At 46.2% G+C, this 16185-nt stretch overlaps 1 protein-coding gene across 2 annotated transcripts in view; it reads right to left on the bottom strand.

Moving 5' to 3' along the window:
* Positions 1-460: 460 nt before the first annotated feature.
* LOC135366446 (venom metalloproteinase BumaMPs1-like) overlaps positions 461-16185 on the bottom strand; it is a 35656-nt gene continuing 19931 nt past the window's right edge. The window contains exons 9-14 of one of the 2 annotated variants that reach the window (XM_064599147.1): positions 13342-13391; positions 9731-9839; positions 6590-6757; positions 3665-3809; positions 2811-2936; positions 461-841 (exon numbers count right to left, since the gene is read on the bottom strand). In XM_064599147.1, the coding sequence (XP_064455217.1) occupies positions 590-841; positions 2811-2936; positions 3665-3809; positions 6590-6757; positions 9731-9839; positions 13342-13391 (850 nt within the window). In that variant the 3' untranslated portion in view covers positions 461-589. The remainder of the gene's footprint in view (positions 842-2810; positions 2937-3664; positions 3810-6589; positions 6758-9730; positions 9840-13341; positions 13392-16185) is intronic. The other variant, XM_064599148.1, reaches the window with a different exon arrangement.

The raw sequence follows: 16185 nt of genomic DNA on the forward strand, positions 1-16185 counted from the left end.
TTCTTCATTTAATATTTTACTGGTTTCGCACTGGGCTTTCAGAGGTGAGTCACTCACCCTGACTGAAGGACATCACGTTCCACGTGGCCTTCCGACGCCACTCGCTCAAACGTCGCCCACCTACGCATTGCTGATGAAGGCCCAATAAAGCCGAAACAGCTGTCCAATGCTGGTGTGGCGACGTTTGGGACTTATAAACATATGTTCAACGTGCAGCCAAAGAGCTTATGCTATTTTTCTTCATTTATTATACATACATATATATATATATATATGTTCTCATTTAGCTGGGACACCCTCTATGGTTACGTATACAGAGTGATGCCCATCATGTGTGGATGATTTGTTGAGGTGACTGTACAGTATTTAACCACATTTCTATTGCAGCCAATCCAGTAAAGGCCTTCCATTATTGCATTACGGTGTCTGTGTTTCCGATCTTACAGGTGGCGCTGATGTGTAAGTTATTGTACCAATTTTATTGCGCGCACATATATAAATGGTAGAGCGGACCACGTGGCCTAGATTGTGATCGAATGTTGCATGTTTGTGGCAATGCCAACGCGCGTGAACTTCATGAGCACCCCGGTTAACCCGGGATGATCAACCGGTGCCATTTGCCGCCGCTGTACCAGGTCAAAACCCGGCTTGGTGGCGTTGGAAGTGTCACCCTGGTTGTCGCTCTTGTTGTGGTAGGGGTAGTTTTCGGTTTCTTCGGTTTGTTCTTCGATTTCTTCGGAGTCTTCCGGTTCTTCAATTTTCCCGTACTGGCCTTTTTCTTCTTTTTCTCCTTCTTCTTTTTGCGTGCGGGAGCCGGTACGCATTCACCGCGTATGCATATCTGAAGCGACAAACAAGAATGGTAGTTGTGCATTACTTGACTCATGCCGCCAATGTTACGAAATTACTCGACCTGAAGATATTTCACATGCACAGCAGCATTTATTAAAAACTTTCCGCCAACGAGGCACACAGTAGACCGAGCGCGTTTGGGTAGAGCCGCTACTAACGTGCCCCATGAGACCCCCGCACTAGATTCACTAAATAAGCTCCGCTTCAGAGTATCGACACTGAGGTCCAAGCGAGAGCAGGAGCGCCATCTTGTTTCCTCACCACACCGGTACGACCACCGGTACCACACCCACTTGAGGATCAAAGACGGCAAACATGACGCTCCCTGTTGGATAGAGAAGCGTGTATGATTTCTGTGCTATAACCCATGTATTGTCAATCAGAGCGTCCCGAGGATGCCAAGGTGAGCACATGGCCGTCAACTGCTGCTTGTAAGCGAAAGGACATTTCACCCGCGAAAAATAGATGGCACAGTGCGCTAAGGTGCGCAGTACGCGTGCGCGCACCGAAGCGTTCCCAGGGAAGCGTAGAGTGTGGAAAGTCGCGAGGGCGCTGCGAGCGAACTGGCTTGGGCCAGCCGCACGGTAGGGCGGTTGCGCGCGTGTGAACCCGTTTCGGATATTGTGCTGGTAGCTGCCCTGGGAAACATTCAGCTCAACTCAGTATTTATTTTCCTTTCGGTTTGAAGGGGAAGCAGAAAACCGAGAAGGCTTGACTAAGGCTCCTCTCCCAATGTACACCGTACAGCAACGGTACAAAATGACAAGGTAACAAATTACAAAATAAAAAGGTAACACACTTAAATGAACAGTGAGGATAAAGTAATTAGTCCATGTTTTGAATGAAGCTAGTGAATGAAGCGGACGTGTATTGTCCGCTTCCGCTTGTAGCTAGTTCTACGTGATGATGCACACCACTGCTCATTACGAAATGAATAAGTAGACACCCGTTTATCTAAATTGTATAATTTTAAGAAGCCTGCGTTATTATTATGAGTGCATGCTGAATGCGTCAGTGTCAATCTGTACCTGTAGAGGTTGGATATGGGAATGACACTGTAATATCTGAACAATTCTACATTGGATAAAGAACCAGTGCCAGCACCGTCTCTCAAGGCTCTCTTTTGTACAGCTTGCGTTTCATTTATATTTCCAGTAGTAGTTGTACTTCAACTTTTTTTGTGTGTCCCTGATAGGAACTAACGATTTCTGCTTAATATTCCATTTACACCAACTAGTTTCTTTGTAGCTATATTTTACACTAGAAAGTGTTTTACACCGCATCTACAACATGCTGCCGTTATCACTGCCACTGCAGAGCCACCGATAGGGTTCACAACGTTAGTTTGTTTACATATTTAAACACTTTGCTTACGTTAATAATGAATTACGTTTTATTAAATAATTAAGTTAATATAAATAATTTATTAATATAATTATATTAATTGATTAAACTAATATTGTTAGATTAATTAATCTAATTGATTATAACGTTTAACAACTTTACACCGCGTGGGATTCTTATTTTATTGCCCTTTATTAGGGGCACATAATCGCGTGCACTCTAACGGTCCTCGAAGTGGAGCTCGCGCTCGGCGCTGTCCTCATCAAGTGGCTTGTCACGGTGAAGACTTTCCCAGAGCTTCATACGTCCTTCATCTTTAGGTGCGCTGAACAGCGAGACCTTCCTTTCGGCGCTTGTTGCCTCTCAGCCGATTGCTTTCGCAAGTTTCCCATACCAAGTAGTACAAGCGTGACCCTGCATTAGTTGATATCATACCCCCCCCCCCCCCCCCCCCCCCCCATGGATCTGCAACAAGCGCCGGCGCCTAATTTGAGACGTTGGCCGTCCAGCGTTTGAGAGTGGTCATTTACAGTGCTCTAGCAAGCACACAACCGCAAATGTTCGCTGATAGCGATAGATAAGTGATATCTGGTTAGGCGAGCGAGTCTACTTACCATTTTTGCACCCTCGCAGGGTGTTCCGTCCAAGGCAGATGTTGTGCCAACGCGGTACACCCTATCAGCGCCATCATAGAACTCCGGGCTCCTGCACGGTACTTTACATCCTACGAACCCTTCCGCCTGCGTTGAACAAGGACCTTGGTGTTATAGTTAAAACATTTGCTACTGGTGGTGTGCGCTGGTCGGAACGGGACACGTTGGGGATTTAACAGTAGGGCGACGAGAATAAAGTGAAAGAAGAGGTTTTTCGGAACACTACACTACTGTACCGAAGCAAGCATTTTTTTTTTTTTCAATGGGCTCGACCCTACGACTTGAAGGGGCACTAACTCAAGCAATTCACACTACAGCGCTGCACAGGCCGAATTTTCCGGGCACGACCCGGCCCGGGCGCATCGAAAAATGGCCCTGCCCGACCCTTCATGGTTTTATGCGGCCCGGCCCGGTCGCGCCAAAATTTAGGTACAAATTCCCTAGTTGAAGACCTTATTAATGCACTTCATGCCATCGGTCACCTTGAACTTACGTACCCTCTCCAAGGGGATGTCGGCCTAGTCGTATAACTGAGCAGAAATACGGCATATCTCTGATGTTATCATAGCTTTGTTAATGTTATTTGCTTTGTACGGTGCAAATAAATGCATGCTTTGTTAATTGTGTTATGTTATTAATGCTAAATCTGTAAAGGATAAAAATGCGCCCTGTATGTGTTAGGATAGGGCCTAGGTCGAGAAATCTAAGACATTCTGCTGTTCCCTCATAAACACATTTCTGTGGGAAGCTGCCTACATAGATAATTCTTCTGTAGGCAATGGTTGTTAGCTAATTTCTGTTGAATACATGCTCACCGTATCGAAGTAGAAATCGGGACGCCTGTAGGCAAACGTGGTTTTACAAAGCTGGTCCAAGGACGTCTGTGCGCCGGGCAAGTCGCGTGTTGTTGTTATTACTTTCTGTGTATTGTTCGTATGCAGGCACGCGCGGGTCTTTAGACTGTGAAGAGAAAAACACCTCATCATCCAAGCTGTCCGTAACTTTTTCTTTGCATGCAACTTACTTCTTGGGGGAGGGATATCTTTATTATAAAAAAAGTGAGGAAAGGTCAGCCAGATAGAGGTCAGCTTGCTATTCAAAAATGGGGGAAGACAGGAAAAAGAAAATGAGACGAAAAAGGGAGAAAGAAAAGATAAGGGGAAGACAAAGAAGAAACTTGTTGGTGCAATTCGAGGGCTCAATGTACGTCTAGGGAGGACGATTGGCAAGAAGCCGATTAGCTTCGTGAGCAGTGTTTCACCTACATACAAGTCTCTAGTAGAGGGATAATTCATGAATCATGACACATTTCCCATAACCTCGCAAAGGCGTCATGTGATGTGATCAAGAAAAAGAAAATGAGGACGTGAGTTTCGGCGAAGTCGAACTGGGTACCCCAGTACACTTACACACAGAAAGTACAAACAAATGATGAGCGGATGAAAAAACAAAGGGACGGATGTGTAGAGAAGAACAGAGATGATCATTGCCACATGCTATTGCCACAAGGGGTACTACGCTATTAATGTGCTAGCTGTGAGTATTTTGTCCCTTCATTTTGTATTTCACAAAGATATGCACACCTTTATTGCTTAAAACTTGCATAAACTTACCACTAGCTACTTACTACTTACCTTGAACTATCTAATTTAGTAATTTTACACTCGCGAGAAGGCACATGACGAGGGACGTCGTATCTTTTATACATTATTTTTTGTTTATAAATAACTTCTTGCTTTTTCAAACTTTGCCTTGCTTATTTTGAAAGGTTTGTGATGCTTCACGTCGGATTCTCTACATGACTGCGAGATATCCTGGATGTTGCCACGATTCATCTGTACTCAACATGTGTGAGCTGCGCCTGGCTGCCACGTCAGGATTTTTCAAAAATTAAGAATGGCTAATAGGTAGGGCTGTGAGCTGCCTGCTTCGTGCAAAATGTCTATTATTTGCCTAATCTTGCTACAGGAGATAGCGCGTACCCTTTAGAGCCGTGGCTCATGACTCCAGTGAGGTCTCTGACAAACCGGGATTAACCCGGAATTAACCATCAACACATGTGTAGAGTGAAAAGAAAAAAGACATCTTCGAGATCCGAAGGATCCATTCGAGCCGGCGACGGCAGCAGACGATACCACACTGCATTCGCATTGACTGATTCGTGTCTTACGTGCTCATCTAGCGAAGTATGTGCCAGAAGGTTTCTTTCCACGCGGCAACAAAATTTATATTTCTTACAGGTAAATGCGATGTAAGTTAATGTCCTCAAAGTCTGGCTTATTGCTTGACAGACTTGCGTCTGACATCGACAGTAGCGTCATTGCTGCTTGCGGCGGCGAGGCTCGCCTACCCAGTGGACGATGGTGGTCTTACTGACCACTTAAGACCGTGCGTCGGTAGCGCGCGCTTGGCCGACGGTGGGCGTTGCCACGTTATGCCGACGCACCGATGCAGTCGCCAGTAGTCTGCCCCTGAAGACGCTTCCAAGCAAAGATGCAGTTCAACCGCATTGCACGGGTGTCTCCTTGTGAAAGACTGCTGCAACATGGAATCTGGTAAGGAGTGAACCACTTCTTGTCGCGGGGCTTGCAACCCGCGATCAAGGCAATCTCTCCACGGAGGTAACGAGCCCCTTTATTCGGAATTCAGGGAATGGCTATTTTGCCTGAGGTATGATTTTCTGGAAGACCCTATAGGGGATGTTTCTCGGATTAATCTCATAAGCCGGAACCCTGTTTCACAGTCACAGCATACGTTTATCAGCATGTCATTGAGTTATTTGCGTTACTCAAGGCCACGTTCTTTCTTTGTTGTTGCATTTTCTTTTCTAAGGAGCCTTTGTTACTCTGTGTGGACATATTTACCAGTCGTATAACTAACCTTCTTAAACGAAAGACATTCCAAGTCTTAGGCCCGGTTTCACCAACGCTGGTTAACTTTGAATCGAGATCAAGGGTTGCTAAAACTTGAAGTTCACGCTCCATTCTTTTTTTTTTTCAAACGGTAGTTGATGGATATGATGAATGTGCCAATGTGTCAGTCAGAATGAGCAGAGTAGCGACACTGAGCCACGCCGGCGAGCGAGGCCGCCATTTTGAGTCCCGCCCGCATACGTCGGCTTGCAATAGGAAGCCGATCTCGGCATCCTCCGCAGGAGAATTGCGCACAGTAACGAAGTCCAGCCAGCTCCCAACGGAACCCGGTTTTGGATGTAGGGGACTCAACATGGACGGCGCGCTCTTGGAAGGAGAAAACCACGTGACACGATTGGCCCAATCGAGGACGCTCAACGGCGGCTCAGGCGCCAAAAAGGAATGCGATACTCTGTACCCCTATTCACTGACTCTAGTGCGACCAAATTAGGGGGCATCGGACGAAGCAGCGTACGATCTTTTCCCTCGTAATCTCAGAGTTGTCAGTATGGATGAAAAAGATATACGCGTCCGCAACAGTCGCCTCACCAGTCTGCGCGATCGAAAGTATTGCATGGTATTGCTTATTGCTCTACCTCTGTTGCTTGTTCAGCGTAACTGTGGGAAAAAAAAGTATAATGAATTAAATGTATCTTATCTCATCTTATCTTATTTGCTGACGCAGTAACAGCACTGCTGTTTATCAAAAAGTCCCACCTCAGGATGTAACGACATTCTATACCACAATCACGATGGTGAACAACAACAACAACTACTTTCTTCAACACCAGGATCGACGTCAATGATAAATGTTAGAGACGTACTTACTTAGCCACGTGTTTGATCTGTCTAGCACAACACGGAGAGAAGTGGTACTCTTTTGTGCTGTTCTGTACGTAGCTCATGATGTAGCCATCGGACCATGGGCAATCCTTGGCTCCGGGGTGTCCCTCGATGTCTTCATCTGGGGCATTGCCATCGTGAACGCATCCCAGGCTGCATAATAGGTATCACAGTAAGCGTTGTACCGTACACTCTAAGAAGAAAAAAAAAAGGAGTAAAACAGAGAGTAATTGCAGCTTCGAGTCCACTGGATTGCAATTACTCCACATATTAGTCCCCTGACCCCGACATTTACTCCCCAGGACTGCAAATTGTGATTGAACTTCGCAAATGGTCCTCCGAATGTAACAGTCCAAGTATAAATATGGTGATTTGGTCAGTTTTAATGGTACAGGGCTGTATAACTCAGGCAACTTCGAATTTTTTCAAACACACAGAGTAAGAAACAGGTAGGGCTTCTTTCAGTCCACTATATGTATATCGCAAGACTTTATATCACTCGACATATCACGGTCGGCGGTTTGATTCGAAGTATTTTCATGCATGCAGACGAATTATGTACCCGTAACTGTTAGAACAGAGCGTGAAACAAAGTCTGCACTCTGTGACATTCATTTACTCCCATGCATTTACTCCGGAAAGGAACTATTTTTTGTGGCTATGCATTTAGTCCCCAAAAGGAGTAAAATCACTTTCTTTTTCTTTTCTTAGAACGGTCCAAGGACTTTCAGTTAACCAGTAATGGCAGGGATGTTCTAAATTATAGCGTAACACCGGCTAACACACGTCTCCATGGGACATCGAAACGACTTGTCAGAACGGCGGACAGTCAGAACCGCAGTTAGCGTTAAACTTTGAAAACCCTACACAATCATTCAAGGACCCTTCACAAATGCTTCCCAACCATTCATACACCGAAATTCATAGCAACTTGCCCGGTTCACCACCGTTATCCCACACAACCCTTCACACGACCCTACACAACGCTAACGCAAGACAGCAGTCGCAGCCAAGCGGGCTTACTTCCTTCAGCTTTGCGTCCCGCAGCCTTGTTCCACCGCCGCTCCTTCGCACATCCAAGCAGCGCAATTTACTGAAAGCCGGGTGCAATGGAGGTAGTCGCATATGTATTATCAGTGTTCTTCAGTTTCACGGATCTGTTCGATGCCTTTCACGTACCCGTCCGTCCCTATTGCACTCGACTTTTAGTTACATTTCCGTGCCTTGGGCAGCTTTCATAACTCATGGCGAGCCCCGCAGACACGTCTGAAGCTGTCGACAGCCACAGCTGCACTGCCGGGAGCCGACGCACCGGTACCGTGGCCTGGTCACACCACAGGCACCTAAACTAGTGCTCCGTAGAGGAAAGCGTCCCGGGCGAACGCAATGCATCTTGGACGGGACCTGCTCGCACGTCACAGCAAACGTCAAAGCGCACGTGACCTTAAAGATGGCGACATCCGTGATCGGGGGCTAAACCGTTTGTAAACAATGCGATTGTTGTTTCTGCGCGACCTTATTTTTTTATGTCTTTCGATCGCGTTAATTATTTTGGTACGATAATTTCTTAGTAAAACGCGCAATTTTACAGATGAGGCCTCGTACTGTTAACGACTTCCAAAGATATGAAGACGACCGCGCGTAAGACGCACTGAGTCGATGCGATGTACTTAAACAAACGAGAAATGGGCTACCATGTTGCGGAAGAAGCACCGCATTGTTCACGCTGACAAAATACGTTCATCTCGCGGCTTTTTATGACGACGGAAATACGTCGGTAAGCGGCAAAACGACATGTAAACAAAGTCACATGACCTCAAAATGACGTTTTCTATGACGTGGGACCAGGACAAGATGGCAGTTGTGCCAAAAGCACTTGCTTGAGGGTTGTTAGAACAATGGCGGGTTTGTGTCACCCCTGTGGGTCGCGCTCACCACGCACGTCGCCCATGCTGAGGGGACTTGTGTCGCGAACCCGTGTGCCATCGTTGCAGATCTAGCCGACAATTCTTCATGCGACCTTAGGCTCAGCCAAAAGCGCCTAGATACAGGGCCTGCTTGATGCCTTCTCTCACTCCTTCGCACGTGGACATCAGTTATCAGTTAGAACATGGGCTTTCTGTGGCTGCCAGTGGATGCTGATAGGTGTCATGACGGCTCCTCTTTTATAGCTGTGACCGCGGCCATGATTGGCGGACAGTTAATACTGTTTAGGCTTTGTTTCCACGCTATGGAGATCTATGCAGAAACCAGCCAAGGCTCGGGCAGCAAACAAATAAGGACGACATAGATGACAGTTTTCTAGCGGCAGGTGGTACAGCCCACCCATCATCTAGGAGGACCACAAGTACAGTAAGGTGTCCGTAAGGTGGATGGCTAACACTCCAACTCTGAGAATCAGTGACTGCATGCTTCTGTAGGTATTGCTAGAGGCAGGAGACTGCTCCTTGACCTGTATCGTAACTGCGGATGAGAGCCCTGTCCATCATTCAGTTCCTTCAGTCCTTCAATCTGTTCCTAAGGCGGTCACAACGAGCAATGATCTCCGACTTGGATGCTAACCATACCATGATCCTTCCCCCGACCGGGGATCTTCAGATTTTCACATTTCTTGACCTCTAAAGGAGCACCTTCGTGGCATCAACTTTCAAGTCGACGGTGAAGTCAATAATGCGGCGCGTCAGTTTTTGCTTTTTTTTGTTTTTTTTACAGGGTACTGCCGAGCTAATTGGAAGTTCTTCTAATGCGGCTCCGATCACTATGACTGTGACATATGAACTGCACATAAAAATCGACACCCCTGCGGGAGCCATTCCCACACTTGGGGTCGCGCTCGCCCGTCCGGCCATTGGAAGGGACGCAACACGCAAACTCAAGCTTCAAGCCAAGGTCTATTTTACCCATGCTTCCGCAGTTCCAACCCGCAGTTCTCTCGATAACACACATCAAGGAGAGACGCCTATTCTTCCTGTCTAGCTCCTTAAATCTTGTTTTCTTTCCGCTACCCCCCCCCCTCCCTCGAAAGAGCTGATTGACAAAAAGCTGCACCATCTATCCGCAGATCGCAGACGTGTGTGGAAAAGTGCCCACAACTCACATCACACCCTTCGCGTTTTGGCTACTCACGTGTGGGCTATTTCGTGTGACATGGTGCGAACGGCTTTGTATGACCACGGCTTGTCTTCCACAATGGTCGTTCGGTACTGTGTGCACGCTCCAGCTACATAAGCCAATCCTGGGATGAACGTGTAGAAAATAAGGGAACTAGACTTGTAATGCAGAATGAGCACTTCACTTGAAGCCACTTATATTAGAGCCGCGACTCGCTCGGCATCCCATAGGAAGACGGACAGTCAAAAGACACCATTCATAATGCTATAAAAGTCCTGTAAGCCGCTGCAATTACACGTAGATTGGCAAGAGCGATACAGTTGGTTTCATCGGCCGTCGACAGGTGGAGGCACGGTGAAGGACAGCATATAAAGCCGTGTGCAAAGCAAGGGGAATCTGACCGTTAATATTACTTTGTAACGACTAACGTAACTTTGTAACGACCTTTCGTACTGCTTCTACGAAAGGTACATGTCGGGAACACGCAAGAAATGTAGAAATTGATTGCTGCCGAAACTGATTACTAGGAGAACCGCTTCCCGGATACACGACTTCTGCCGCTATGGTCGTTTAATTGTGCAACGGTAGCTTGTAGAAACAAAATAGTGTATACATAAATAGGACTCTATAACACGATGGAAATGTTTAGGCATCAGTGGCGTTTTTTTTCCTGCTATATATTAATACAATTCAATTCAATTCTTTATTTCCTAAACAAGTTGGTGGGGAGGTCAGTCAAAACGCTGCTAGTGTGCAGCTTGACGCGGCCCGACCCCCTGTGTACATTTGGCAGCGCGGCACACATTCTTCATGTAAAATGCATACTCTGCACCTGTTAACAATATAAAAAATACAAGAAAATACACACATATACACATACAAGAAAATGAAAGGCTCCAATGTTTGTGAATAAACAGGTATTCTCTCTCTCTCTTCTATATTCTTAGAATCGTTGTTTTCCCTAGCGCTATCATGAGCAACGAAACGGATCATATTCGCCCAAATAATGATACCGAGGCCACAGTTGAAGCTGATTTTGCGAATAATTACGAGAGGACGCATACTCACAGATTGAAACACTCATTTACCGATTAACGAAAACGTTTTTTTTTTATTTAGTAAATACAAAACTGATTTACATAATTCCATATGAGCGACCTCCAGCTAGCGAGATTGCACTGTAATTATTAAAAAGAAATGCGCGCAGAGGCATGCACGTCATTTCGAATTAACGTCTCAAAGAGTGATTACGAAAAACAGAACTGAGCCTCTCGACCTGTCGTCTCTCATTGGTTCGATTTGTACTACGGAGGCCACCCTGACACCCAATTGCCGCTCATAGTGTCGAATGAGGCAAACGCGATGGAGCGGAATTCGCGGAAGGTCGTGATTGCTGCTGTAGTCGACAGTGGGCCGATTTGTTGTGTGCTTAGTCCTTTATCCTCCGGTCCTTTATGTTGTTAGCCATTAATGGTGTCCATCGTTAGCATATTTTGTTCTTTCTTTCTCAGCCGTTTGCATTCTCCTGTCTCCGTGCTTGTTCAAGCTGTCCTAACCTGCCCAGACCTGCCATGATGACGATACACGTGGCTATCCAGGATGTGCAGAAGTTGGGGTCACAAGGAGGACGGTGGCACCACCATGTGTGGCAAAAACGAAGCCACCTGCCTCTGCAACCATCATGGCCGGCAACGGCTCCGGACCACTTTCTTTGAGGCGTCGTCGATGTTTTTCAATTAAATCGTTTATCTCTATCCGCTCCCTTTCTATTTAATATTTCTATGCCCAATAGCTTTGCATAGAAAAACGGACACCCGGTTCAGATCTTGACTCAGATTAGAATGCAGATTAGACTGCTTAACTCAGATTAGACTCAATTAGCACCACTTTAGAATGCGTAATTTTAAAGCACACTCTAAAAACAGGGCTTCACCGCATAGAACGCTGTGCGCCAACCATTGCCACGAATGATAGGGTTATCACTTCTGATTCGAGGAGAGAGGGGTGTACGCCTTTTTGTGGCAATTTGGATATACGGTAATTGCCACAAAAAGGCGTACGTCTCCCTGTCTCCTCGAATCAAAAGCGATTACCCTATCGTTCGCGACAATGACTGGCGCACTACGCGCTGTGTGGTGAAGTTCTGTTTTTAAAGTGTAATTTTGAAATAATTTTAAAGTAAATGTAGTCATTTTTCTGTGCAAAACTTTGGATGTTCCCTGTCAGACAGGTCAAAAAGTGAGTGGAGCTTCAAGCGTACGCTAGTCGTACACCTGTCCGGACTCCTGTGTCATCACGCGACTTTTACCAACGGAAACAAAGCCCGCTTTCTGGCAATCAAGTATAATAAAGTCTGCGCTGTCCAAGATGCTGTCAGAGTAACAATATGATTTACACACTAGAGGAGACGATCGTTTAGTTTTGCTCTTCACGCGGAAAAGTACGTGCAGGCGACAATTCCAGTGTGTCGAGAAAATCACGGGATGGGGGGGGGGGGGGCATTCGAGTGAGCAAAATAATATGCAGAATATGGTTCCACGAAAATGTAGCCCACTGCTCTTGACCGCTAGCAGATTAATGGAAACGAAGAAACCACCGCGAAGCTGTTGTCTTGTTTTTCAATTTGATACATGGATGTCCGCACTAAAAGATAATATTTTTAATGCCCTAATTTTATTAACAGTAATTCGCACTCATGTCAGTTGGTGCGGTGAGGTCTTCCCATCCAGTAACGGACGAGAGGGTGGGACAGCCGGGGCCGGCGTCCCGGGGCACTTCAGGGGCCCGCCGGACCCTACGCCTGTCATAATAATATTGCCACGTATCATCTTTGAAGCGACCACACGGAACAGCGGCAGCGGGCGGGGAGGCGTCGAGCGATGGGCTGAGATCCACGGCACGCCGCGCTGATTAGCGAGCGATGCTTCCATCAATCTCATGGAGGGATCGACGACCTCGAAGAAGCTTCTTTACTTCCTCTTCTTCACCGACGCGCGCTACCTACTATGTTCGCCGCTGTTTACAAAAGCTTGTCAGCTCCCAGCGGGAGCATTCCTTACGTTAGTTCTGTCGAAGAGCTACCGCTCTTGTGTCAGCCAGCTAAGCAGCTACAATAAAGCGTTCGCCGATTATTCGCCGTTTCGCTCGTCTGTTTTCATCCGCGACAATATAAAAAAGAAATACTTGGACTGTGTTAGCGAGACGTGAGGAAGGGGCTCGGACATTATCGGTCTTATTATCGGTCTTATCGGTATTATTATCGGGTATTACCCGTAATTTCCCTCGCCGGCCCTGTTTCTATCCCACGCGCGTCGATTTATGACGAAACGATGCTGCCTATCAAAGGCCATGGCGCCGACTTTTACACCTTTGTGTGCTCCACTTTGGTGGCTTCTATGACCAAAGTGCATCACAGTTTTTGGTATAAGCTCGAGAAATGTAAATGCAATACAGTGTACTTTTATTATTAGCATTATATGCCTTATTCTTATTAGCGATGGACGCTATTTTGTATAAAAATGAACGTGTCTGTTATGCAGCGTAGACCTTAATGGTCGGATTTCCTAAACACATCATCTGATCAATGCGCTCCAGATGTAGATGTAATTAATCCAATTACCACTCACCTGAGACGTCGCAGAGTAATTGGCTTTCCCGGAATCCACACATCTCCATCCTGCAAGCAGGTAAATAATTATTTTCGTCTTCCTTTACGCAACGCGCCCATTACTTGCTCCTGGTGGACATAGTTTCCTGTCGCGTTTATTTCCACATACATGCACACAGAGGCGAAAATTCTAGCGTATCCCGCGTTCGAATTACCGAATAACGTACACGTAGAAACTGAAACAACGCCTCTACCGGTATGCAGCTTCCTCCGTGCAGTGGAGTGCTGTTCACTATACGTCCGTGACAGATGGCGGTAGTGGTGTTAATGGAACTGCTCGCTATAGCGGGCTATTCAACCGCATAACACGCTTACGGCCAATCAGGTAGCAGAATGACATCCCCCCCCCCCTTCCCAGCAATCGGGAGAGACTGACTGACTGAGAGAGACTGAGATACTGAGAGCTGAGGACCAGGGGATCTTGTTCTGTGCTGAAGTTCACACCCCCGAAAAGGCAGTTAAAACTGAAGCAATAGACCTCTATCTGTTTAAAAACAAATGCACAGCGCCACCAATTTGGTAGAGTTGCACTACGTTCAAAGCACGTGGCGAACGAGGTTGCGCCCGAAAGCCACGGTCTTGAGGGGATTAAGATGGTCTCTGAAAGGGACGCGACCTTCGGGCCTACTTTTGCTTTCAGTCGGAGGCAGCGAACAAGTGCCCATTCGTGGAACCCAGCTCCCTCAAGGTCTCCCCTTCCGATTTGTTTCGGTTTCAGTCGGTCTACCAACATCATGATGACGTTTCTCGGGGAGAGGTTTATTTTAACTCTTTGCTTGAAAGCGGTATGCGGACGTTACGGTACAGGACCTTTCGGTACAGGACGTTTCGGTACGGACATTTCGGTACATGGACATTTCGGTGCACGGACACTTCGGTACACGGACATTTCGGTACACGGACATTTCGGTGCACGGACATTTCGGTACACGGACATTTCGGTGCACGGACATTTCGGTACAAGGACGTTTCGCTAGGGCTGTCTACACGTTGTCACGTCGCTTCCGTGGTAGTGATAAATTGATGAGATGCTATCGCCTCTTCGGACGCTTCGGTACAAGTGGCCGGCAACATTCAGACCTACTACGCTTGTCGATGTTTTTGTACCACTGTTACAGTTCGTGTTTTCTTGAAGGAATCGCTGCATGCTGCGGTGACGGACTGGCGAAAGTGTGCTGGTTCATGAGGGCAGATAGTTCAATGACATAAAGAAAAGAAAAAGAGAAGGTGGAAATATCAGCCACTACAAACGGTTTGCTGTTCCCAAGAAAAGGAAAGAAGCGAGAAGAAAATGTAGCAAAACAGAAAAAATAAGCAGAAAGAAATGCAGCAAGACAGACGAGTTTATTCAATTAAATACACCACACTTTTTCTGTCATTACACAGCAATTTACTTTGCGAGAACATTCATCCGCAAAATATTTTAGTGTGAGAACTCCGAGACAAAGAAAAATCAACAGGTAAATATACGTGTAATGTGCCACCATTCTACCCAGGCAGACAGCTCGTCACCCAACGTAGAGCAGACAATTCATGAACAATGGACATTCAAGTGGACAATCTCATTATTTATCTTCCGCGCTATATCACATGGTTTTAACAAATCGGATGCGAAAACAACGTGAGCTGGACCACGGTAAAAAATTTGGGAGATGAATAATTTAAACCTCGCCGGCGTTGAAGATTTCGAGGAAAGGGTGTGGGCATAAAAATAGGGTCGCCTGCTTTCTGAAATTTTATTTGTTTTGTCATCAAAAGCTTTGATAAAGAAATCGACTGATAAACTATAATCAATTAGTATTCGAATTAGAACACACGAAAAAACTCGTGGGGGGAATATGTTTATTAAGAAAAAGAAAGGAAAGGTCAGCCAGACGGAGGTCGGCTTGCTATTCCAAAAAATGGAAAATGGGGGAAGAAAAAAAAGGGAAGAAAAAGAAGAGAACAAAAGCGGAGGACAAAGAAGAAGAAAAACTAAAAGGAAAAGAAGAAAAGAAAAGGGGAAGACAACGAAGAGAAGAAAAGAAAAGGAAAAGACAAAGAACAGAAAAGGAAAGGAAGAACACAAAACAAACTGGAAAGTCACACACACGGTCACACAACCACAAGGCGTGGGATTTCCGCCAGGGCATGCGAGAACCGCATCCAAGTACGGCTCGCGTAGCTTTATCATTATTTCTGTACCGCTTGAAAAAACACCCTCTTATAGTGGTGTCATCACACAGATGCTGCTCACGATGATATACCAATGCATTATTCATCAGTATCCCACTAACTGGCAATATTGTTGAGTATATATATAAAATATAGGCTCCGAAGAGGCGATAGCATCTTATCAATTTATCACTACCACCTTAGCGACGTGACAACGTGCGGACAGCCCTAGCGAAACGTCCTTGTACCGAAATGTCCGTGCACCGAAATGTCCGTGTACCGAAATGCCCGTGCACCGAAATGCCCGTGTACCGAAATGCCCGTGTACCGAAATGTCCGTGTACCGAAATGTCCGTACCGAAACGTCCTGTACCGGAACGTCCTGTACCGAAATGTCCTAGAGCCCTTGAAAGCATCTCCGAGTCAGAAAGTTGCACCCATACGGCCTGAAACTTGAAGGAACTGTCTCGTCCCTGGTGGTTCCGAACCTACAGCGCCGTTTTATCTCTCGTTCATCATCGACATTGACGTCGAATCCGATGCGAATTAGTGGAGTAGTTTATGTGCCATTTGGTATCATACATGGCAATAGCAGACGGCGGATGTTGATAGTATCAATCAATCAACCAATCAAATATTTTATTACACA

The sequence above is a fragment of the Ornithodoros turicata genome, chromosome 8, assembly GCF_037126465.1.
Source record: "Ornithodoros turicata isolate Travis chromosome 8, ASM3712646v1, whole genome shotgun sequence".
Lineage (NCBI taxonomy): Eukaryota > Metazoa > Arthropoda > Arachnida > Ixodida > Argasidae > Ornithodoros > Ornithodoros turicata.